This window comes from Pan paniscus, chromosome 6 (assembly GCF_029289425.2).
Source record: "Pan paniscus chromosome 6, NHGRI_mPanPan1-v2.0_pri, whole genome shotgun sequence".
Lineage (NCBI taxonomy): Eukaryota > Metazoa > Chordata > Mammalia > Primates > Hominidae > Pan > Pan paniscus.
Window position 1 is genome coordinate 12921845 of NC_073255.2, and position 24773 is coordinate 12946617.

General features: G+C 36.9%; 1 protein-coding gene across 3 annotated transcripts in view; it reads left to right on the forward strand.

Annotated features, from left to right (window-relative positions):
* GLCCI1 (glucocorticoid induced 1) overlaps positions 1–24773 on the forward strand; it is a 120200-nt gene that overhangs the window by 52917 nt on the left and 42510 nt on the right. For all 3 annotated transcript variants that reach the window (XM_003825045.4, XM_034963688.3, XM_034963690.3), the window contains exon 3: positions 729–815. In XM_003825045.4, coding sequence (XP_003825093.2) covers positions 729–815 — 87 coding nt within the window. The remainder of the gene's footprint in view (positions 1–728; positions 816–24773) is intronic.

Here is a 24773-nt window from a genome sequence, read left to right on the forward strand (position 1 = left end):
ATTATTTCGGATTTAGTGATTTGTGTTACATTTGAGGATAGTATCTATTAATGGCTAAATAACTGAAAATGATATTTTAGATAAAAATGATTCTGTTTTCTGACATATGGTTCTGGTTGTTTAGAAGATGTATTACTTTAGTTTATATTCTGTTTATTTAGCTTATATTTTACTGTTTTTAATCTTTTTCACTTTTATAATAACTTTATGTGTTTTATATAAAGATGCCTGATATTTTTCAAAAAAGATACTAATACTTACTCTTCCCCAAGCACAGAAAAAGTAGTACAATCAGCCCTCTAGCTAAATATTTGAAATGTAGGTCATTCTTAATACTATTGCTTTTGAGATACTTTTGTTCATTTTACCTCTATTGAATTTAGTGGAAATACCATTTCATATTTAGTTTGGCTATTCTCTTTAAAAACACCAATACACATATCTTTACTATTCCCTTTGAATTTTATAATTAAGTTATTTATGTTATTGATGTGAAGATATCAAATTTTTAAGTAAGATGACTCAGAGACATCTTTGAGCATATATAATTCAGAATATGGCAGAATATTTTAAACATTTCACGGGGTCACAAAACTCTTAGCGTTTAAAGGATTTTAGTATAGCTCTCTAACTGGTATGTGCTAAGAATTTTAAATATGTTTCAGTTGCTTGAGATTAGGAAGTAGAGATAAAATTTCTTATTTTATTTATATATATATTTTTTAAAGACACCTAGCTGTTGGGCAGAAGAGGGTGCAGAAAAGAGGTCACATCAGCGTTCTGCGTCATGGGGGAGTGCTGATCAACTAAAAGAGGTAAGTTATTTCTGTTTTCCGTCTGTAACCTGTTTTGGTCCTAGTAGATTACCTTAGTATTTCCTGAATGTAATGACACTTTTAAAATTTATCCTAACCTTACCTCTTTCAGTAAGGTTAGGACAAATTCTAGGGTAAGGTTAGAATAAATTCTAGGCAGGTTTTTGTAAGGTTAGGACAAATTCTAGTTTGGTAGGCTGCATCCTACATTTTGGTGAACAAGTCTAAATTTACCCTATTTGTGTATTTTGCGTCTTTTATAAATATTTGTTATGCACTCAGTCAGCTTTAACCTTTCCAGAGTGAAGTCTAATTTTATGTAATACTCTCTATCTTGTTCATTTTAGTTATCTTTTGTTCTCTCTTCAGCTTGCTTGTTTTTAAGTTGTAGCAACCAGAGCTATAGGTTATAGCTTTGTACAATGGTAGGATAGTGTTTTCTGTTTCTAATAGCTTTTTTATTTGAGATGGAGTCTCGCTCTGTTGCCCAGGCTGGAATGCAGTGGCGTGATCTTGGCTTACTGCAAGCTCCACCTCCCAGGTTCACGCCATTCTCCTGCCTCAGCCTCCCAAGTAGCTGGGAGTACAGGCACCCACCACCACACCTGGCTAATTTTTTGTATTTTTAGTAGATACACGGTTTCACTGTGTTAGCCAGGATGGTCTCAATCTCCTGACCTCGTGATCCGCCCGCCTCGGCCTCCCAAAGTGCTGGAATTACAGGCGTGATCTAATAGCTTTTTAATGATATCCAGCATACTGTTGCCCTTTGGAACCCAACAGTAATCCATGCTTCTTAGAAACTTAGTTTCTATGACCCGTTTCCTTATTTATTATGCATAACCTGAGGTGTCATATCTTTATGTATATTTTGGATTATTTTTCCTGATACTTTTATCCATCTAAATTCTTTTCTATTTCTTTTTATAAATTACAGAAACTTTAGAATTGAAAGGTCATCCAGCCAATCTCCTAAATAAATACTCCTTAAAAAGATGGTCATCTAATCTCTGTTATTCTTTTTTTTTTTTTTTTTTTTTTGAGGTGGAATCTCACTCTGTCACCCAGGCTGGAGGACAGTGGCACAGTCTTGGCTCACTGCAGCTTCCACCTCCCAGGTTCAAGCGATTCTCCTGCCTCAGCCACGCGAGTAGCTGGGATTACAGATATGTGCCACCATGCCCAGCTAATTTTTGTATTTTTAGTAGAGATGGGGTTTTGCCATATTGGCCAGGCTAGTCTCGAACTCCTGACCTTAAGCGATCTGCCCACCTTGGCCTCCCAAAGTGCTGGGATTACAGGCATGAACCACCACACCAGGCCATGATCATTCTTAGTGATGGAAACTCACTACTTTACAAAAAGAGCCAGTTTAATTGGTTTAATTGTTTCAAGTTTTTAAATATGTTCTCTTATGTATTGAACTTAGAATCAGATAACTTAGTTTTGACTTTGCCCTCTGGATCAATATTGAGTAAGTCTAAGTCTTTTAAAGGCTAGCAGTAAGTCATTTTTTTCCTCCAGAGTAAACATCTACATTTCTCTCAAATTTTTTTTCATATACCAGTTTCCAGGCCTCTTTGTATAATTTTTATGTACTATAGGTTATCAGTGTCCCTCATATACTGTGGTGTCTGGACTGCATAGATATAGTTTATTAGCATGATTTTACTTATGGTTGTATTACATTTTAGCAGCTTCTTTATAGTATGGATGTAGAGACCTACTCAGCTCCTTCTGCCTACCATACATGTATGCAAAAAAAATCAGTTTTCTCCAGCAACAACAAAAAATAAATGAAGCTAAGTCTAATATCTCTGGCTTACTATAACTACATGTCTATGTATAGCATATGAATAACAAAAAAGTGAACTTGTATTTTTATCTCAGAGTTGAATACAGTCTTAGAGTTATCAACGAGATTTAGGTTGAAAGGAAGTAACGCCAGATATTAATTTGAATCCGTAGGAAGAATTGAAGAGTGCTGGGAATAGTAAATATGTGGATAAATATGAAAGAGTTTTTAATACTGTTTTGTTGGATTTATAATTTAACTATAACTGGATTTCAGTAATATATGACATACACTCTTAAAAAGGAATGACTGATTCAGTGAGAACATTTGATTGTTTTCCACAGAAGGCAACCATTAAAGCTGGACAAAACTGTCAAAACAACTGTTTGAGTACTTTACCAAACAAACTGAGAAGCTTTATTCATGAAAACTAATGAACATAGGGTAAGAATAGCACAAATTCGTGATCTGGTGCTACTCCTTTTCTCCTTTTCCTTGTCCCTAGCTCTGTCGCATAGCATTTCAATCAGGATGAAAACCAGCAGCTTTGCTTCCACTTTTGCAGAGAAATCACTTGCTATGGAGAATTGTAGGTTAAAATAGTGATCTTTGTGGCAAGTAAACAGAGAGGGCCAACAGCTTTATTAGTCTAAGACTGTAGTCCAATTTGGGGCCAGCAGTAGGCTCATGAACTAGTTGAGTTTAATAGAAAGTTTTGAGAGGTAAGACAGTAGTGGGAGCTTGATAAATTCCCCACATATCCCAGGTTGACTGGAGGCTGTGGACATGCACATCAGAGAACAGAGTGGGCTCAGGCCACCGATGTGTTCTTGGCCAGGAGAGCCTAGGAATAGGTGCAGAGGAAATTCAAGTGGGCTACTGGAAATAAAACCAGGGAGGCAGAGCTTGCAGTGAGCCAAGATCGCGCCACTGCACTGCAGCCTGGGTGACAGAGCGAGACTCCATCCCCAAAAAAATAAAAAATAATAAAAGAATTTTCACAAAGAGTTAGTCATTCTAAAAAAGAAGGAAACAAAATTCTAGAGTTAAAAAGGGCAATAACTAAATATAAAAATGTTAGATGGGTTTGACAACAGATTTGCGATGGCAGAAGAATCAGTGAATTAGAAGATAAGTCAATAGAATTTATATACTCTGAAGAATGGAGAGGAAAAAAAAATTAAAGTTGAAAAAGCCTCATAGGAGAAAAGAGACAGAGCAGAGAAAAAGAATCAAAGAAATACTAACAGAGAACTTTCCAGATTGGATGGAAAACAATCTACAGATTCATGAAGCTTAACTAACCACAACTAGGAAAACACAAAGAGAGCCATAAAAAGAAGAAAATGGGTCATCACATGTAGGGGACCACTAATAGCTTTAACAGCTGACTTTAAAATCAGAAGCGATGGGGACCATAAGGCCTGATGCATTCAAAGTGCTGAAAGAAAAAAAACCAAAAAACTGTCAACCAGGTATTCTATATCCAGCAAAACTAGTCTTCCAAAGTGAAGGTGAAAAAATGGCATTCCCAGATAAAACTTGAGAGAATTTCTCCCTGTCAGACTGTCTTATAAGAAATACTAAAGCAAATCTTCAGGCTGAAAGGAAGTAACACTGTATATTAGTTTGTATCCATAGGAAGAATTGAAGAATGCTGGGAATAGTAAATATGTGGTAAATATAAAGGAGTTTTCAACATTGTTTTGTTGGATTTATAGCAGGTACATGAAATATATATATGATAATAGCACAAAGGAGTTAGGAAAAGGACATAAATTATAGTTTCTATTTGACTGATATTAAGTATTATTGTGATATAGATTGTGATAAATTAAGACACATTATAATCCCTAGAGCAGTTGCTAAGTTACTAAGAAGATAACTCCAAAAATGTAAAAGAAAAAAAACAAACACCAGAGGAATTAAAATGGCATACTAAAAAATATCACAAAGCAGGAAAGGAAGAATAGGTAAACAAAAAAAGTTGTGACACAAAAATAGAAGCCTACAGCATTCATCCCTCTCACCCCCAATGGAGTACTAAATTTTAACAACTATCTGCACAGGGAAAAACACCATTCACAAGAACCCAAAATCAAGTGAGCAACCACAGTACCGAGTTTTAAGTTCATAGCACCAAAAGAGGCATTGAGTAGGCCAGGAGAGAGAGACTTGAATTGCTGATGTTACCCCTCCATTCCCTGGCAGCAATTGTGTGGAGCACAGAATCTGTGCACTTTGAGGAAGAAGAGCACAGCGACTGGGGAACTTTACACTGAACTCAGTACTGCCATATCACAGTGAAGAATAAAGCCATGCTGGCCTCAGCCAGTGCCTGTGCATGGAGGGAGCGTTTGGACCAACCTTAGCCAGAGGAGAATCAACTATTCCAGCAGTCAGAACTTTTTATTGGCAAGCTTTAAAGAGAGAGACAGACAAGACAGACAGACACCCCCTGTTTGCTGAGGAGAAAGTAAGGGAAAAGAATAACAGTCTTTGTCTGGTAATCAAGAGAATTCTCCCAGATCTTTTTCAAGACCTCCAAGATGGTAGGTATAACTCTACAAATCTGAAAAAAGCACAGTGTTATTGGGCTTGGGGCCCAAGTCTCTTTGAATACCTGGAAAGCCTTCCCAAGAAGGACAGGCACAAACAAGCCCAGACTGTGAAGACTACAATAAATACCTAACTCTTCAATGCCCAGACACTGAGGAACATCTACGATAATTAGCACCATCCAGGAAAACATGACCTCACCAAATGAACCAGGCACCAGGGACTAATCCTAGAGAAACAGAGATATATAACCTTTCAGACAAAGAATTCAAAGTAGCTATGTTGAGGAAACTCACGCCTGTAATCCCAGCACCTTGGGAAGCCAAGGCGGGCAGATCCCTTGAGGTCAGGAGTTTGAGACCAGCCTGGCCAACATGGTGAAACTCTGTCTCTACTAAAAATACAAAAATTAGCTGGTTGTCATGGCACACACCTGTAGTCCCAGCTACTGGGGAGGTTGAGGCACAAGAATCGCTTGAGCCTGGGAGGTGGAGGTTGCAGTGAGCCAAGATCGCACCACTGTACTCCTGCCTGGGTAACAGAGTGAAACCCTATCTCAAAAATAAAAGGAAGAAGGCATACCACCACAAAAAAATCACCAAAAGGAAGACAAGAAGGGTAGAAAGAAGGAAGGAAGAGAAAACCAGAAAACAAATAATAAAATGGCAGGAGTAAGTTCCTACTTATCCATAATAAAATGGAATGTAAATGGACTAAACTCTCCAAACAAAAGACAACGAGTGGCTGAATGGATGAAAAAAAAAAAGAGAGACCCAATGATCTATTGCCTACAAGAAACACACTTCACCTATAAAGATAAACATAGACTTAAACTAAAAGGACGGAAAGATATTCCATGCCAGTGGAAACCAAAAAAGAGCAGGAGTTGCTATGCTTATGTCAGGCAAAATAGATTTGGAGACAAAAACTGTAAGAAAAGACAGGGTCATTGTATAATGATAAAGGGGTCAATTCAACAAGAGGATGTAATGATCGTAAGTATATATGTACTGGAGCACCCAGGTGTATAAAGCAAATATTATTAGAGCTAAAGAGGAAGATAGACCCCAATACAATAATAGCTGGAGACTTCAACACCCTACTTTCAGTATTAGACAGATCTCCTAGACAGAAAATCAGCAAGGAAACATTGGGCTTAATCTGCACTGTAGAACAAATGGACCTAATAGATATTTACAGAACATTTCATCCAACAGCCTCAGAATACAAATTTTCCTCCTCAGCACATGGATCATTCTCAAAGACAGACCACATATTAGGTCACAAAACATGTCTTAAAACATTCAGAAAAATTGAAATAATATCAGGAATCCTCTCTGACCACAGTGGAATAAAACTACAAATCAATAACAAGGGGAATTTTGGAAACCATACAAGCACATGGAAGTTAAACAATATGCTCCTAAATGACCAATGAGTCAATGAAGAAATGAAGAAGGAAATTGAAAAACTTCTTGAAACAAATGATAATGGAAGCACAACATACCAAAATCTATGGGATACAGCAAAAGCAGCACTAAGAGGGAAATTTATAGCTGTAAGTGCCTACATCAAAAAAGAAGAAAAACTTCAAATAAATAACCTAACAATGCATCTTAAAAAGCAGCAAAAGCAAGAGCAAACCAAACTGAAAATTAGTATAAGAAAAGAAATAATAAAGATCAGAGCTGAAATAAAATGGATTTGAAATGAAGACAACACTACAAAAGATGACTGAAATCAAAAGTTAGTTTTTTGAAAAGATAAAATTGACAAACCTGTAGCCAAGGTAACCAAGAAAAAAAAGAATACCCAAATAAATCAGAGGTGAAAAAGAAGACTTTACAGCCGATACCACAGAAATTCAAAAGATCATTAGTGGCTACTTTGAACAACTATATGCCAATAAATTGGAATATCTATAAGAAATGAATAAATTCTCAGATACATATAACCTACCAAGACAGAATCATGAAGAAATCCAAAGCCCAAATGGGCCAATAACAAGTAGAGATTGAACCCATACTAAAAAGTCTTGCAGTAAAGAAAAGCCTGGGACCCAATGGCTTCACCGCTGAATTCTACCAAACATTTAAAGAACACCTAGTACCAATCCTACTAAAGCTTTTCCAAAAAATGGAGGGAGATGAAATACTTTCAAACTCATTCTACAAGACTAGTATTACCCTGCTACCAAAACCAGACAAAGACACATCAGAAAAGTAAAAACAATAGTGCAGTTTATCTGATGAATATGGATGCAAAAATCCTCAACAAAATAACTAGCAAACCAAATTCAGCAATACTTTAAAAAGATCATTCATCCTGTCCAAGTTGGATTTATCCCAGGGATGCAAAGATGGTTCAACAAACTCAAATCAATGTGATGCATCATATCAACAAAATGAAGAAAAGCCATATGATCATTTCAATTGATGCTGAAAAAACATTTGATAAAGTTCAGCATCTCTTCATGTCAAAAACCCTCAAAAAAACTGGCTGTGGAAGGAACATACCTCAACATAATAAAAGCTATATATCCCACAGCTATTATTGTGCTGAATAGGGAAAAAGAAAAGAAGGATGTTCACTTTCACCAGTGTTATTCAACATAGTACTAGAAGTCTTAGCTGGAGTAATCATAAAAGAGAAAGAAATAAAGGGTATTTGAATTGGAAAGGAAGAAGTCAAATTATCCTTGTTGGTAGATGATATAATCTTATATCTGGAAAAACCCAGACTCCATCAAAAAGCTATTAAAACTGATAAACAAATTCAGTTAAGTTGCAGAATACAAAGTCAACATACAAAAATCAGTAGTGTTTCTATATTCTAAAAGTGAACAATAGAAAAAGAAAAAGCAATCCCATTTACAATAGACACAAATAAAGTTAAATACCTTGGAATTATTCAAAGAAGTGAAAGATCTCTACAATGAAAAGTATGAAACACTGATGAAAGAAATTGAAGAGGACACCAAAAAATGGAAGGATACTTCATGTTCATTAATTTGAAGAATCAATATTGTTAAAATGTCTATTCTACCCAAAGCAATCTTAGATTCAATGCAATTCCTATCAAAATACCAATGAAATTCTTCACAGAAATGAAAAAACTAAAATTTGTATGGAATGACAAAAGACCCAGAATAGCCAAAGCTGTCCTAAGCGAAAAGAACAAAACCGGAGGAATGACATGACCTGACTTTAAATTCTACTGAAGAGCTATAGTAACCAAAACAGCATGGCACTGGCATAAAAACAGACCCGTAGACCAATGGAACAGAACAGAGAATCCAGAAACAAATTCACACACCTAAAATGAGCTCATTTTTGACAAAGGTGCTAAGAACACACATTGGGAAAAAGACTTCAATCCATGGTGCTGGGGAAACTGGATATGCCTATGCAGAGAAAGAAACCTGACTCCTTTTTCTCATCTTATACAAAAATAAAATCAAGATGGATTAAAGACTTAAATCTGAGACCTCAAACTATGAAACTACTACAAGAAACCATTGGGGAAATTCTCCAGGACATTGGTCAGGGCAAACATTTCTTGACTAATACCACACAAGCACAGGCCACCAAAGCAAAAATGGAAAAATAGGATGACATCAAGTTAGAAAGCTTCTGCACAGCAAACAACCAACAATGTGAAGAGACATCCCACAGAATGGGAGAAAATATTTGCAAACTACCCACCTAACAAGGGATTAACAAACAGAATATATAAGGAGCTCAAAGAACTCCATATTAATAAACCTAATAGTATGATTTTTAAAATGGGCAAAAGATTTGATTAGACATTTCTCAAAAGAAGACATAGACATGGCAAACAGGCATACGAAAAGGTGCTCAGCATCATTGATTATTAGAGAAATGCAGATCAAAACTGCAATGAGGTATCATCTCACCCCAGTTAAGATGACTTTTATCCAAAAGTCAGGCAATAACAGATGCTATTGAGAATGTGGAGAAATGGGAACCCTCTGTACACTGTTGATGGGGATGTAAATTAGTACAACCACTATGGAGAACAGTTTGGAGGTTTCTTTAAAATCTTAAAAATAGAGCTACCATATGATCCAGCAATCCTACTGCTGGGTATATACCCAAAGGAAAGAAAATCAGGATATTGAAGAGATATCTGCACTCCTATGTTTGTTGCAGCAGTGTTCACAATAGCCAAGATTTGGAAGCAGCCTAAGGGTCCATCAACAGATGAATGGATAAAGAAAATGTGGTACTTATAGACAAAGCAGTACTATTCAGCCACGAAAAGAATGAGATCCTATCATAATGACGTCCAGTTCCATCCAACAACATGGATGTCATTACGTTAAGTGAAATAAGCCAGGCACAGAAAGACAAACATTGCATGTTCTCAGTCATTTGTGGGATATAAAAATCAAAACAATAGAACTCGTGGAACTAGAGGATAGAAGGATGGTTACTTACAGGCTGGAAAGTGTTGGGTGGGGAGCCATGGGGAGGTGGGAATGGTTAATGGGGAAAAAACTTGGAAAGAATGAGTAAGACCTAGTATTTGATAGTACAACAGTGGGACTATAGTCAGTAATAATTCATTATTCATTTAAAAGTACCTAAAAGGGTATAATTGGGTTGTTAGTAACATAAAGAATAAATGCTCTAGGGGATAGATACCCAGTTTACTCTCATGTGATTATTATGCATTGCATGCCTGTGCCAAAATATCTCATGTGTCCCATAAATACATATACCTACTATGTACCCACAATAATTTAAAAAATTTTTAAATAAATATTTTTAAAAAAACAGACTGAAAGCAAAAAGATGGGAAAAGATAAAACAGTAACAATAAGAGACCTGGAATAGATATGTTAATATCAGGCAATGTAGACTTTAATACAATAAAGAAAACTGAAGAGAAATAGGAAAGTTTCATAATAATAAAAAGGTTAGTGCAAAAGGAACTTAAAACAATCATAAGGATATATGCATCTAACATCTGCATTTCAAAAATACATTAAGCAAAAAATGTAAAATGAGAAATTATAATTATATGACAGTAATTAGAGATTTCAGCATCCCATTATTGAGAAACCAATTAAAGAATCAGCAAGGTGATAGAAGACTTTAACAATATTATCAATCAACTTGACCTAACTGACATGCATAGATGGAAAACACCCAGTCACTGCAGAATAGCAGGAAGAAATCTTAGAAAATCCCAAATATTTGACAATTAAGGAACACTTTTCTAATAACCCAAGGATATTTTTTAATATTTTCAATTGAGCGAAAATGAAAACTCAACTTAGAATTTATGTATGCAGCTAAAGCAGTGCTTCAAGGAAAATTTATACTTTTAAATCCACATATTAGAAAAAGAGAAAAACTTCTCATTAATTACATAAGTTTCCATCTTAAGAAACTGGAAAAAGAAAAGCAAATCAGAGCAAAAACAAGCAAAGGAATGAGAAAATAAAGAATAAGCAAAACCAATGAAACAGAAAAGTACTAGAGAAAAATCAGTGTAACTAAAAGTTTGCAGAGATCACTAAAGTTGACAAACATTTAGCTACACTGACTAGAAAAAAAGCAGACCCAAATTACCAACTTCAGAAGTGAAAGAGGTGACATTACTACCAACTGTACAAACTTAAAAAATATTATGAAATAATATTATGAACAACTTTATGCCATCAACGTAGAAAACTGAGATGAAATGGACAAATTCCTAAAAGACACAAATTAGTAGAAAGGTATAAAGTGCCAAAGCTGACTTAGGAACAAATAGAAAATGTGAAGAAACTTATAAAAAGTAAAGAAGCTGAATAAATAATTTAAATTCTTCCCACAGAGACTATCCCAGGGTCACATTTGATGAATTCGATCAAATATTTAAGGAAAAAGTAATGTTAATTATTTACAAACTCTTCTTCTAAAAAATAGAAAAGGAGGGAACACTCTCCAATTTATTTTTTCAGGTCATAAGTACTGTCCTTTCAAAGTCAGGCAAAGACATCTCAAGAAAATAAAACAAGATGAATATCCATCTTGAATATAAATATAAAATTATTAATAAAATATGAGCAAACCAAATCCAGCAATAAATAAGAGGGATTATATACTCTGAGTAAGTGGGATTTGTCCAAGGAATGCAATGATGGTTTAACATCAGAAAATTAGTTAATGGCATGAATTATATTAATAGAATAAAGGACATAAATTACATAATCACCTAAGTAGAGTCAGATGAAACATTTGACAATATTCAACAGTCATTCATGATTAAAAAAAAAAATCTCTCAACAAACTGGGAACAGAAGAAAACTTTCTTCATCTGATAAACTGCATTTATGAAAAACCTACAGATTACTCATATTAATTGATAAAACAGAATGCTTTTCTCCTAAGGAACAAGGCAAGGATGTCCACTGTCATCTTGTCACCACTTTTATTCATTACTGTACAGGAGATTCTAGCCAGTGCAGTCAGGCAAGAAAACAAAAAGACATTCGGATTGTAAAGGAAGCAGTGCAACTTCCTTTATTCACAGAAGACATAATCCTATATGTAAAAACTCCTATGGAATGTACAAATATATTATTATAACTAATAAGTTTACCAAGGTTACATGATATGAGATCAACATACAGAGATCAATTATATTTCTGGGTAGTAGCTATGAATAATTAAAAAATAAGAAAACAATTTATTCACAGTTGCATCAAAAAAGATTAAAGTGTTTAGAAATAATTTAACAGACCACTCCAGAATTTATACACTGAAAACATTACTGGATGAAATTAATAAGGATTTAAATAATGGAAATTAAATAAATGGAAAGACTTAACTTGTTCATGGATTGGAAGAATCAATATTAAGATGGTAATTCTCAAATTGATATATAGATTCAATGTAATTTCTATGAAAATACCAGGGCTTTTGTTTTTTGGTTTGGTTTTTACTAGGAATTGACAAGCTAATCCTAAAGTGTGTATGGAAATACAAAGGATCTAGAAAAGCCCGAATAATCTTGAAAACGAAAAATTTGGTAGAATTATGTTACACTATTTCAATGTTTCCTGTGAACCTACATTAATATAGTTAGTATAGTATTGGCACACATAAAGATTTATAGGTAAATGGAACAAAATTTGTGAATCTAGAAATGAACCCTTATATTTGTGGTCAGTTTATTTTAGCCAAAGAAGCCAACACAATTTAATTGAAAAAGACAGTCTTTTCAACAATTGGTGCTATAATAATTGAATATTTGTATGTACAAAATACCCTTAAGTCCTAGCTCTCACCATAGAGAAAAATCAGCTTTCAGTGAATCATAATCCTAAATGTAACCTCTAAAATTCTAAAACTTCTAGAATATATTAATTAGACATTCTTAGATACAATCTCAAGAGTAAAAGCCCTAAAAGAAAAAAAGATAATTGGATCTTCAATAAAATTAACACTTATACTTCAAAATACACCACTAAGAGAATAAAAAGACAAGCCACAGACTTGAAGAAATATTAGCAAATCATGTATTTGATAAAGGGCTTCTATGTAGAATATATAAAGAATTCTTACAAATCAGTAAGAAGATAATCTACTTTAAAAATTGGTAAGACACTTGAATAGAAGTATTTCATCAGAGAAGAGGATGGCTGACAAGAGACATCAGACACCACTTCTCAGAAAGAAGAACCATAGTTACAGGTGAATAATCATAACTTGAATAGAATATCAAGGGGAGAGTGCTGGAGTCCAGTGGAGAACTCACAGGAAGAAGCTAGGGCACAGAAAAAGAAGGAAAAAGAGGCTGGCAGAGATTAGCTAGGAAGCCCAAGGGACTTGTTATTTTGTTGAAAGGATAGGTGGAAGTGTTTTGGGCTCCCCTTCCCCTCGCAGCAAACTGCTGGTATTCAAGAGTTCCTCTGCCCTTATGAACCCAAACACTGGTGTGGGTGGTGATTTGGGGACTTACTGAGGGCATTACACCAGACTACCAGCTCATGCTGGGTTGCTTACCCTCCCTGCGGACCCAAGCTGTGATGGCAGGCCCAATATATTTGGGACATGCCTGTTGAAGGACTGAGTCCTGTCCAAGGAACCTCAGGTCCTGCCCTTGTGTCTCGACATCACTGGATCCCATACAGACATTCCCTGGCACTCACTCAGATTGTAGCAGCCACATAGTGCTGGCTGGACCCAGGGGAGCTGCAGGATTCTCAGTGGTCTCTCCCTCAGGGAGTGCTGCTCCTAAGGGAAGGGAAAGTGCAGTGCACAAAAGTGTGTGCTGTCCTTTGCCCGAGAACTCCCCACTTGGCTGAGAGTGACTGCTACTTCCAGTGCAGATGTGGGCACTGTGCTTGGCTCTTCAAGGGAGGAACAGGGTTCCATCCCAGCAGCCAGGTGGCCTCAGTGCTTAAGCACAGATGTGGAGAAGGGATATCTCTCCTCTGCAGCTTGTCCACTGCTGCGAACACAGCCATGGCTGCTCCTGTGGGAGGTTGGTACAGGCGTATCACGAGACAGCCATTCTAGGGCAATTAGGTATGGCTGTGTCCGCACTGATAATCTAAAAAATAAGAATTTATTCAAGCCGGGCCCAGGCTTGTGTGAAAGGTGGGGCACCTCCCCCTTATATGTGGAGTTGTTATGTTCCTGCAGCAGAAATCAGGAGAACCACAAAGATGTATGTTTTAGGCTGAAGACAGGTTCTACACCAAAGATAGTTTGGCAGTAAGCTGTGGGACAGGCAGATTTCACAGCTCTTGGCTGCATTGCAGTGTGGATATAGACAGTGTTGTCTGTCCCGTCAGAGTGTCCCAAGTGCCTAACAGGGGTGTGACAGGGAAGCAAATCATGTTCCTGCCTGCCTAGGTATGGAGCTGAGGCAGTTCCCTCCCCCACATAGAGAGCTTGTCACATTCTACCAGGAGCTCCTCTCACCACCCGCTTCAGGGCTAGTGATTGTGTCCACCATTGGAGTATTGAAGAGCAGGCTTGGTGGTTTAGCTCTACCCAGCTTTGTCCCCATCAAGGGGCTGAGCAGAGATCTCAGGCTACTGTGCATTACACAGTCTGGCCAATTTGAAGCAACAGAGAGATCCTTCCAGTAAACAAAGATCAAGCATATACCCATCTGCTTCTGCTGTAGCTGGCCTTTACACATAAGCACCACCTATTGGTCTGTAGGTTAAATTGCACAACCCAATACAAAATCTGCTAACACAAGTGCACAGTTCTGGGGAATGAGATAAACTTCCTGAGACCTCCACCATCCTGGCCCAAGAGGCAGTGAGTTTGTTCACATGCCCAGTACATCACTTCTACAACTAGTATTTGAGAAGCCATCACACAAAGCATGTCTGTAACCAAGTAACTCATAGAAACTTTGCTTTCAGTGGAAAGCACCCAGAATAAAAGCCAAAAGGCCATACACAACATATATTATAGTCTCATCCTTAAGATGGAAAAAAAATCATGTCCAAACAAAAGTAAATTCAAAAATAAGAAGAGAGAGTTTATCCAGATGAGAAGGAACTAGAGAAACAATTCTGGAAGTATGAAAAAACAGAGTATTACAACACCTCCAAAGGATCATACTAACTCTCCAGCAATAGATCCTAATGAAAATGAAATCTTTTAAATACCAGATAAAGAATTCAGAATATTGATACTAAAGTTCAGTGATACCCAAGAGAAAGTTCAAAAACAATACAAAGAAATCAGAAAAACAATTTAAGATATAAATGAAAAGTTTATTAGGAGATACTTTTTTAAATCCACCAGAACTTTTAGAAATGAAAAATTCATTGAATGAATTACAAAATAGAGTTGAAAGTTTTAACAAGTAGACTAAACCAATGAGAAGAAAGAATGTCAGAGCATGAAGACAGGTCCTGCAAGTTAATCCAGCTAGAAAAAGAAAACAGAATTTTGAAAAATAAAGCCTTTGAGAAGTATGAGATTATGTAAAACCTCCAAACCTAGTCATAGGGAGAAGGTTTCTTCCTGAGGGAGAAGAAAAAGAAAAAAGTTTGGAAAACCTATGTGAGGAGATAATTGAGGAATAATTCTCTCATCTTACTAGAGATTTAGATGTTGAAATAGAAGAGGCTCAAGGAAATCCAAAATATATATTGCAAGATGACTTGACCAAAATAGTCTTCAGACTATCTAAAGTCAATGTGAAGAAAAGAAATCCTAAAATCAGCAAGAGAAAAGCATCTAATCTCCTGTAAAGGAAACCCCAACAGACTTACAGCAGAATGCTCAGCAGAAACTCTATAAGCCAGAAGAGGTTGGGTGCCTAATTTCAGACTTCTTAAAAGAAAAAGAAAACTGTCAGCCACGAATTTTGTATGCTGGTAAACTCAGCTTGGTAAGTGAAGGGGAAATAGTATTTCCCAGACACGTGAATGCTAAAGGAATTCATCACCACTAGACTGGTCCTACAAGAAATGCTCAAGGGATTTCTAAACATGGAAATGAAAGGTTGACACTCACCATCATAAAAACACATGAAAGGATAAAACTCACAGATCTTATAAAACAGTTCCACAACTGAGACTGCAAAGCAACTAGGTAAGTTAACATTATGATAGGAACAAAACCTCACATACCAATATTAATTCTGAACATAAATGGGTTAAATGCTCCACTTAAAAGATACAGCTTGGCAGAATTGATTAAAAAGCAGGATCTAACCATATCTTGCTTACAAGAAATCCACCTAACTGCTAAAGACACGTAAAGACTCAAGGTAAAGGGGTGGAAAAAGACATTCCTTGCAAATGGAAAGAAAACGTGAGCAGGAGTAGTCATACTTACATCAGATAAAACAGATTTTAAATCAACAGGGAAAAAAAGATAAGGTCATTATATAATGATAAAGGGATCAATTCAACAAGAAGATATAGCAATTCTAAATATATATGCACCCAATACTAGGCCACCCAGATTCATAAAGCAGATACTGCTATACTTAAGAAAACAGATAGTAATACAATAATAGTGGATAGGGGACTTCAGCCCCCCACTGACAGCACTAAATGGGTCATCAAGACAGAAAGTCAACAAAGAAACACTGGACTTAAATTGGACTCTAGATCAAATGGACCTGGCAGAAATTTACAGAATATTCACAGCAGCCATAGAATATACATTCTTCTCATTAGTGCATGGAACAGAACACCAATGAAGTCACTGATGACAAAAACAAATGGAAAAACATTCTAAGCTCTTGGATTGTAAGAGCTTAAATTAATATGGTTAAAATTGCCACCTACATATTCAGTATAATTCCTATCAAAATACCAAGGTCATTTTTCATGGAATTAGAAAAAATAATCTGAAAATTCATATTGAAAAAAGCCCAAATGTTGAAAGCAGTCTTCAACAAAAAAAGAAGAAAAGTTTATTGCATCACATTACCTGCCTTCAAATTATACTACAAGGCTATTGTACCCAAAACAGAATGCTACTGGTAGGATAGCAAAAACATAAATCAATGGAACAAAATAGAGAACCCAGAAATAAAGTCAACTGATTTTTGACAAAGTTGACAAAACATATGCTGGGGAAAGTACACTCTTTTGAATAAATGGTCCTGGGAAAATTGTGTAGCCGTATGTAGAAGAATGAAACTGAACCTATATCTCTTATCATATACAAAAATTAACTCAAGATGGATTAGAGACTTAAATGTAAGACCTGAACCTATAAACATTTTGGAGGAAACCTAGGACAAACCTAGAAAACCTAGGACAAACTTGAACATTGGCCTAAGCAAAAAATTTATGAGTAAGATCTCAAAAGCAAATGCAACAAAAATAGGCACATGGGAGTTAATTAAACTAAAAAGCCTCTATGTAGCAAAATAAATAACAGAGAAAATAGACTACCTACAGAATGCAAGAAAATATTTGCAAACTATATATCTGACAAAGAACTAATGCACAGAATCTACAAGGAAGTCAAACAATGCAACAAGAAAAAAAATACGTAACCCTGTTAAAAAGTGGACAAAGGACATGAACAGACATTTTTCAAAAGAAAACATGCATACAGCCAACAAGGAGATGAAAAATGCTCAGTATCACTAATTATCAGAGAAATGCAAAATAAAATCAAAATGAGATAGCACCTTATACCAGTCAGAGTGACTATTAAAAAGTCAAAAAAAAATAGTTGTTGGTGAGGAAAAGGGAATGCTTATACACCATTAGTGAGAATGTAAATTACTACAACCTCTATGCAAAAATATGGAGATTTCTCACAGAACTAAAAATAGAACTGCCATTTGATCCAGTAATCCTACTACTGGGTATCTACCCAAAAGAAAGGAAATTATATCGGAGACACCTCCACTCACATGTTTATTACAACACTATTCACGGTAGCAAAGATAAGGAATTAAGTTCACGGTAGCAAAGATAAGGAATTAAGTGTCAATGGCTGATCAGATAAAGAAAATGTGGTGTGTCTGTGTGTGTGTGTATATGTATATACACACGCCACGGAATACTATTAATTCTTAAAGAAGAATGAAATCATGTCTTTTGTAGCAACATGGATAGAACTGGAGGGCATTATCTTAAATGAAATAACTCAGAAGCAGTCAAATATTACATATTCTTACTCATAAGTGGGAGCTTAAAAATATGTATACATGGACATAGAGAGTAGAATAATAGACATTGGAGACTTGGAAGGGTTGGAGTGGGGTGAGGGATGAAAAATTACCTAATGGTTACAATATTTAGGTGATGGTTCCTCTAAAAGCCCAGACTTCAGCCGGGCGCAGTGGCCCACGCCTGTAATTCCAGCACTTTGGGAGGCCACGCGGGGTGGATCACTTGAGGTCAGAGGTTTGAGACCAGCCTGGCCAACATGGTGAAACCCCGTCTCTACTAAAAATACAAAAATTAGCTTGGCATGGTAGCGGGCTCCTGTAATCCCAGTTACTTGGGCGGTTGAGGCAGGAGAACCACTTGCACCCAGGAGGCAGAGGCTGCAGTGAGCCGAGATCATGCCACTGCACTCCAGCCCGGGTGACAGAGCAAGACTCTGTCTCAAAAAAAAAAAAAAAGCCCAGGCTTCCCTACACAATATATCCATGTAACAAAACTGCACTTTACCCCCTAAATCTATATAAAAATAAATAATAAAAAAGTATTTCATCAAAGAGAATGTATGAATGGCAGATGACCACATGAAAAGGTGTTCAACATCATTCATTAGTCATTAGGGAAATGAAAATTAAAACCACAATGAGGGAGGTGTGATGGCCCACAACTATAATCCCAGCACTTAGGGAGGCTGAGATGGAAGGATCTTTTGAGCTCATGAGTTCAAGACCAGCCTGAGCAACATAGTAAGACTTCATCTCTACAAAAAATACAGAAGTTAGCTGGGCATGGTGGTGTGTGCCTGTGGTCCGAGTTACTCAGGATGTTGAGACAGGTGGATTGCTTAAGTCCAGGAGTTTGAGACTGCAGTGGACTATCTATGATCATGCCACTGCACTCCAGCCTGGGTGGCAGAGCAAGACCCTGACTCAAAAAAAAACTTAAAAACCATAGTGAGATATAATTAACACACACACACACACACACACACACACACACACACCAATGACTATTTAAAAGACGGATTAATTGCAAGCATTGGTTAGGATTTGGAGGACCTGGAACTCTCAGACATTTTTAGGAATATAAAGTGGTACAACCACTTTGGAAAACACTTTGCTAGTTTCTCAAAAAGGTAAACAGAAATTTAGCATACAACCCAACAATTTCATTCTTAAAAGTCTGTACAAGAAAAATGAAAACACATGTCTACATTGAGACTTATACACAAATGTTTATCGCAGCATCATTCAAACTTAATCCATAAATGTATGCATGTGCTTTGCTTCATCGACTATCATTTTCCTCTCCTTGGGCTTCCTTATTTCCTGAGACACAATAATAGTGAAATAGGCCAACTAATACTCCTACAGTGACCTCTTAAGTGTTCAAATGAATGAGAGAGTCATACCTCTCACATTCAGTCAAAAGCTAGGAATGATTAAGCTTAGTGAGGAAGGCAAGTAAAAAGCCAGTACAGACCAAAAACTAGGTCTCTTGCACCCAAATAACCAAGCTGTGGATGCAAAGGGAAAGGTCTTGAAGGAAATAAAAATTCTACTCAAACAAACACAAGAATGATAACAAAGCAAAACAGCATTATTGCTGATACGGAGAAAATTTGAGTGGACTAGATAAAAGATCAAACCAGCCACAACATTCCCTTAAGCCAAAGCTTAATCAGAGAAGGGCCCTAATTCTCTTCAATTCTGTGACAGCTGAGAGAGAAGAGGAAGCTGCAGAAGTAAAGTTTGAAGCCAGCAGACATCGGTTCTGAGGTTTAAGGAAAGAAGCCATATCTATAAAGTGCAAGGTGAAGAAGTACTAAGTGGTGATGTAGAAACTGCAGCAAGTGAACTGGAATACCTAGCTGAGATCATTGATGAAAGTGGCTACACTAACAGGTTTTCATTATAGACAAAACAGCTGTACTGTGGAATAAGATGTTGTCTAGGACTTTCATAGCTAGAGAGAAGTTGATGATGCCTGGCTTCAAAGCTTTAAAGGACAGGCTGACTCTCTTGTTAGGAGCTTTCTTTTTTTCTTTTTTTTTTTTTTCGAGACAAGGTCTTGCTCTGTCACCCAGGCTGGAGTACAGTGGCATGATCATAGCTCACTGCAGCTGCAGCTGGGCTCAAGCAGTCTTCCTACCTGAGTATCCCAAGTAGCTGGTACTACAGGCATACACCACCACACCCAGCTAATTGTTTTTTATTTTTGTAGAGACAAGGTCTCATTATGTTGCCCAGACTAGTCTCGAACTCCTGGGCTCAAGCAGTCCTCCCGCCTCAGCCTCCCAAAGTGCTGGAATCACAAGTATGAGCCACCACACCCAGCTGCAGCTGATGATTTAAGCCAATGCTCATTTGCCATTCTGAAAATCCTGGGGATCTTAAAAATTATGCTATGTCTATTGTGCTTGTACTTTATAAAGTGGAAGAACAAAGCCTGGATGATATAGCACATCTATTTACAACATGGTTTACTGAATATTTTAAGCCCACTATGGGGACATACTGCTCAAAAAAGGAAAAGATTCTTTTCAAAATATTACTGCTTATTGACACTTTGCCTGGTCACCCAAAAGCTCCGATGGGGATATTAAAAAAATTAATGTTTTCATGCCTGCTAACACAACATCCATTCTGCAGTCCATGAATCAAGGAGTAATTTCAATCTTCAATTCTTATTATTTAAGAAGTACATTTTGTAAGGCTTACAGGTACCATAGATAATGATTCCTCTGATGAATCTGGGCAGAGTAAATTGAAAACCTTCTGGAAAGGATTCACCATTCTAGATGCCATTAAGAACATTTGTGATTCATTGGAGGATTTCAAAAATATCATTAACAGGAGCTTGGAAGAACTTGATTCCACCCTTAATGGATGACTTTGAGGGGTTCAAGACTAGAGTGGAGGAAGTCACTGCAGATGTGGTGGAAATAGCAAGAGAACTAGAATTAGAAGTGGAACATGGGCTGGGTGCAGTGGCTTATGCCTATAATCCCAACACTTTGAGGCTGAGATCACTTAAGCCCAGGAGTTTGAGACCAGGGCAACATAGCAAGACCCTGTCTCTTTGAAAAATAGAAGTGGAACCTGAAGATGTGACTGATTTGCTGCAATCTGGTGATCAAATTTGCATGAATGAGGAATTGCTTCTTATGGATGAGCAAAGTAAGTGGTTTCTTAAGTTGGAATGTACTCCTGATGAAGAAGCTGTGAACATTGTTGAAATGATAACAAAAGATTTAGAATATTACATAAACCTAGTTGATAAAGAGTGGCAGGGTTTGAGAGGATTGACTCCAATTTTAAAAGAAGTCCTGCGAGTAAAATGCTATCAAACAGCATCACATGCTACAAAGAAATCTGGTATGAAAGGAAAAGTCAGTCAATTTGGCAAACTTCACTGTTATTTTAAGAAATTACCACAACTGCCTCTGCCTTCAGCAACCGCCATCCTGATCAGTCAGCTAACATCTACGAGACAAGAGCTTCACCATAAAAAAGATTGTAACTTGCTGAAGACTCAGATGGTCATTAGCATTTTTTAGCAATAAAGTATTTTAAAATTAAGGTATGTATATTGTTTTTAGACACTACTATTGCACACTTACTAGACTACAGTATAATATAAACATAACTTTTATTTGCACTGGGAAACCAAAAAGTTCATGTGACTCACTTCATTGCTATATTTTTTATTTCTTGTGGTGGTCTGGAATCAAACCTGCAATATCTCAAAAGTATGCCTTCATTCAACAATGCTGTGGTAAAAAAAAAAAAAGCAGCCATAGGCAGTATAGAGTAGGTTTGACTATGTTCCAGTAAAAGTTTATTTGCAAAAACATATGACAGGCTAGATATGGCCAGCAGAACATAGCTTGCCAATCCTTGCTAAGTAAAGTCAGATGAGTAAGACTACATGTTATATGATTATAGTTTTATCAAAATTCCAGAAAAGGCAAATCTATAGAAAGGAAAAAATGCCTATTATGGTTGCCTGTGACCAGAAAACTGATGATTGGCAATAAATAGAATGAAGGGAAATTTGGGGGGTGATGAAAAATTCCTAAAATTGGATTGTGATTCTTGTTGTATAAATCTGTAAATTGATTAAAACCTTATGAATTTTACTATTAAAATGGATGAAGTTAATGGAATGTAAATTATACTTCAATAAAACTGAAAAAAGGGAATAGGTATAAAAGACTAATGCGATTTTCATGATATTTCATGAAGATACTAAATTCTGTATAACAGGCTATAAAAATGAGAGTACATGGGTGAAGACTGAACATGAAAATAGGAAGAATAGTTGTAATAGATGTCAAGAATTATAATGTGAGAAAGTCATGAAAAATCAAAACTATTGTTGAAGCACTAAATTTTTTTTTTTTTTTTTGAGATGGAGTCTCGCTCTGTCACCCAGGCTGGAGTGCAGTGGCGCGATCTTGGCTCACTGCAAGCTCCGCCTCCCGGGTTCACACCATTCTCCTGCCTCAGCCTCCCGAGTAGCTGAGACTACAGGCACCTGCCACCATGCCTGGCTAATTTTTTTATATTTTTAGTAGAGACAGGGTTTCACCGTGTTAGCCAGGATAGTCTTGATTTCCTGACCTCGCGATCCACCCGCGTCGGCCTCCCAAAGTGCTGGGATTACAGACATGAGCCACCGTGCCTGGCCAAGGCACTAAATATTTTTAAAAGTTACACACCACTAAAGCTCAGTGCTTTTTGAAATAATGTATCATCATCTTCCTTGACATAGGATCGAATTAAACAGTATTATATCCATTCCTTTTTGTACTTTTTTTTTTTTTTTTTTTGAGACAGGGTCTTGCCCTGTCACCAGGCTGGAGTGAAGTGGTGTGATGTCGGCTCACTGCGGCCTCGACCTCCTGGGTTCAAGTGATCCTTCTACCTCTCAGTCTGCTGAGTATCTGGGACTATAGGCATATGCCACCACACCTGGCTAATTTTTGTATTTTTTGTAGAGACAATTTTTCGGCATGTTGCCCAGGCTGGTCTCAATCTCCTGGGCTCAAGCAATCATCCAGCCTCTGCCTCTCAAAGTGCTAAAATTACAGGTGTGGGCCACTGTGCCCGGCACATCTATTCTTCATAATTCACATGTATACTCTCCCTATCAGATAATTTGCTTCAGGATTTCTGATTAAAATGTCAGTGAAAGCACTTGTATATAATTTGCCTCTACTTTGCTCCAAACCTGTAAGAATGCAATGTGAAAAAATTTAATCATAAGTAAATACATTTTATCTACATTTATGACAAGAAAAATCTCAACAGACCATAGAAATAGAAAAAAAAGTCTTGGTGATGAGTGGATGTTGATGCTTACAGTAAGTCCTCACTTAATGTTGTCAGTAGATTCTTGGAAACTATGACTTTAAAGGAAATGATGTATAATGAAACCACTTTTACCGTAGGCTAATGGACAGAAACAAGAATTAAGTCCTTATGGCATATTTCTGGTTATAAAAACATCACCAGACTTCTAGATAAAGACCAAAAAACTTGTAATATTAAACACTGAAATAACTGTGAGCTGGACGTAAATTTAAGAAAGAGTAATAAAAATAAGATATTATTTACCCAACTGTTCCAGTGTAGGGTCATGAGTGGCTGCAGTGTATCCTGGAAGGTTAGTGCACAGGATGAGAACCAACCCTGGACAGGATGCCATTCCTTCACAAGGCACACTTACAGATGCACCCACACTCACTCAGACTGGGACCATTTAGATACAGCAATATATTTGGGATGTGGGAGGAAACCAGAGTACCCAGAAAAAAGCCATGCAGACATGGGGAGAGATTGCAAACTCCACACAGTGGCCCCAGCTGGAATTGGTTGTTTTCAATCAACAATATAATGAAAGGACCTATTGTACAGAAACCTAGGTAATCTTCATGGGAAAGAGAACCAAAAGTATTCTGCAAATGGCAGGAGATTGGAACTGGGCTCTCTGTATAAAAGTAGGGAACTGGGACCGTGTTTTAGGCAGTGCAACTATACCTGAAATACTATACCTGAAATAATTCCACCTGACACTGTTGGTATTTTCCTGTGACCCAATGAGGCAGTTATGCAAAAATAGGAATGTAACCCTATAATATATGTAGATGTGGCACCTGAATTAGAGCTCTACTTATGAGGGACCAAAGTTCCAGTCTTCTTTATGTTAGACCTACTCTGGAGCTGTGTAACTCCAGAGGTGTGAGTAACCATGCAACCACACAGCAGGCTGGAGTTCACAGAGGATAAAACTTCCACATAAGATGAACCTGCAAACAAATATCTTAGGAAACATGTTGCCATAAGAGACATCGGACATATTAAGTAGCCTCATTTACATCTGAGGAAATGAGAGTAAGAACCACAATTCCAAAAAAAAAAAACCTTATAAATGTTTAAGATGTTCAAATGAAGTCATAATTCACTATGAGAATAGAAGTAAATAAGAACAGGTGGAATGAAAAGGGGCCACTTGCAAATCTTGTAACAAAATTTGATAAAATTAAATGAACTGTTGGATGGATTAAAGTCAAGTTGGCATAACGGAAGAGAGAATTCATGAATCAGAACTATCAGCTGGGAATTGAAATTGAAAGTTAGGATGAATCAAGTCCCGTAGAACATAGAACAAAGAGGTAAAGAGGTTTAAAACATGAAACAGAAGAGACATGGAAGATATAAACCAAAAATAAAATTCAGAGCCCTCCCTCAACCATCTGAGTGGACTCCCTCCTCTCGTCCAGGAACTGAAAGTTAACCTGAAAGACTGGTTCAGGCCATTATGGGAAGCAGGGGTGGACATACCTCTTTATGCCCTCCTCCCTTTTGGAATTTGGGAAAAACTGACCAGCATTTAACATCAACACAGACCTTAAGTTTGATAAGAAACATTTACAGTCTATTCTCTCTGAAGCCTGCTATCTGGAGGCTTC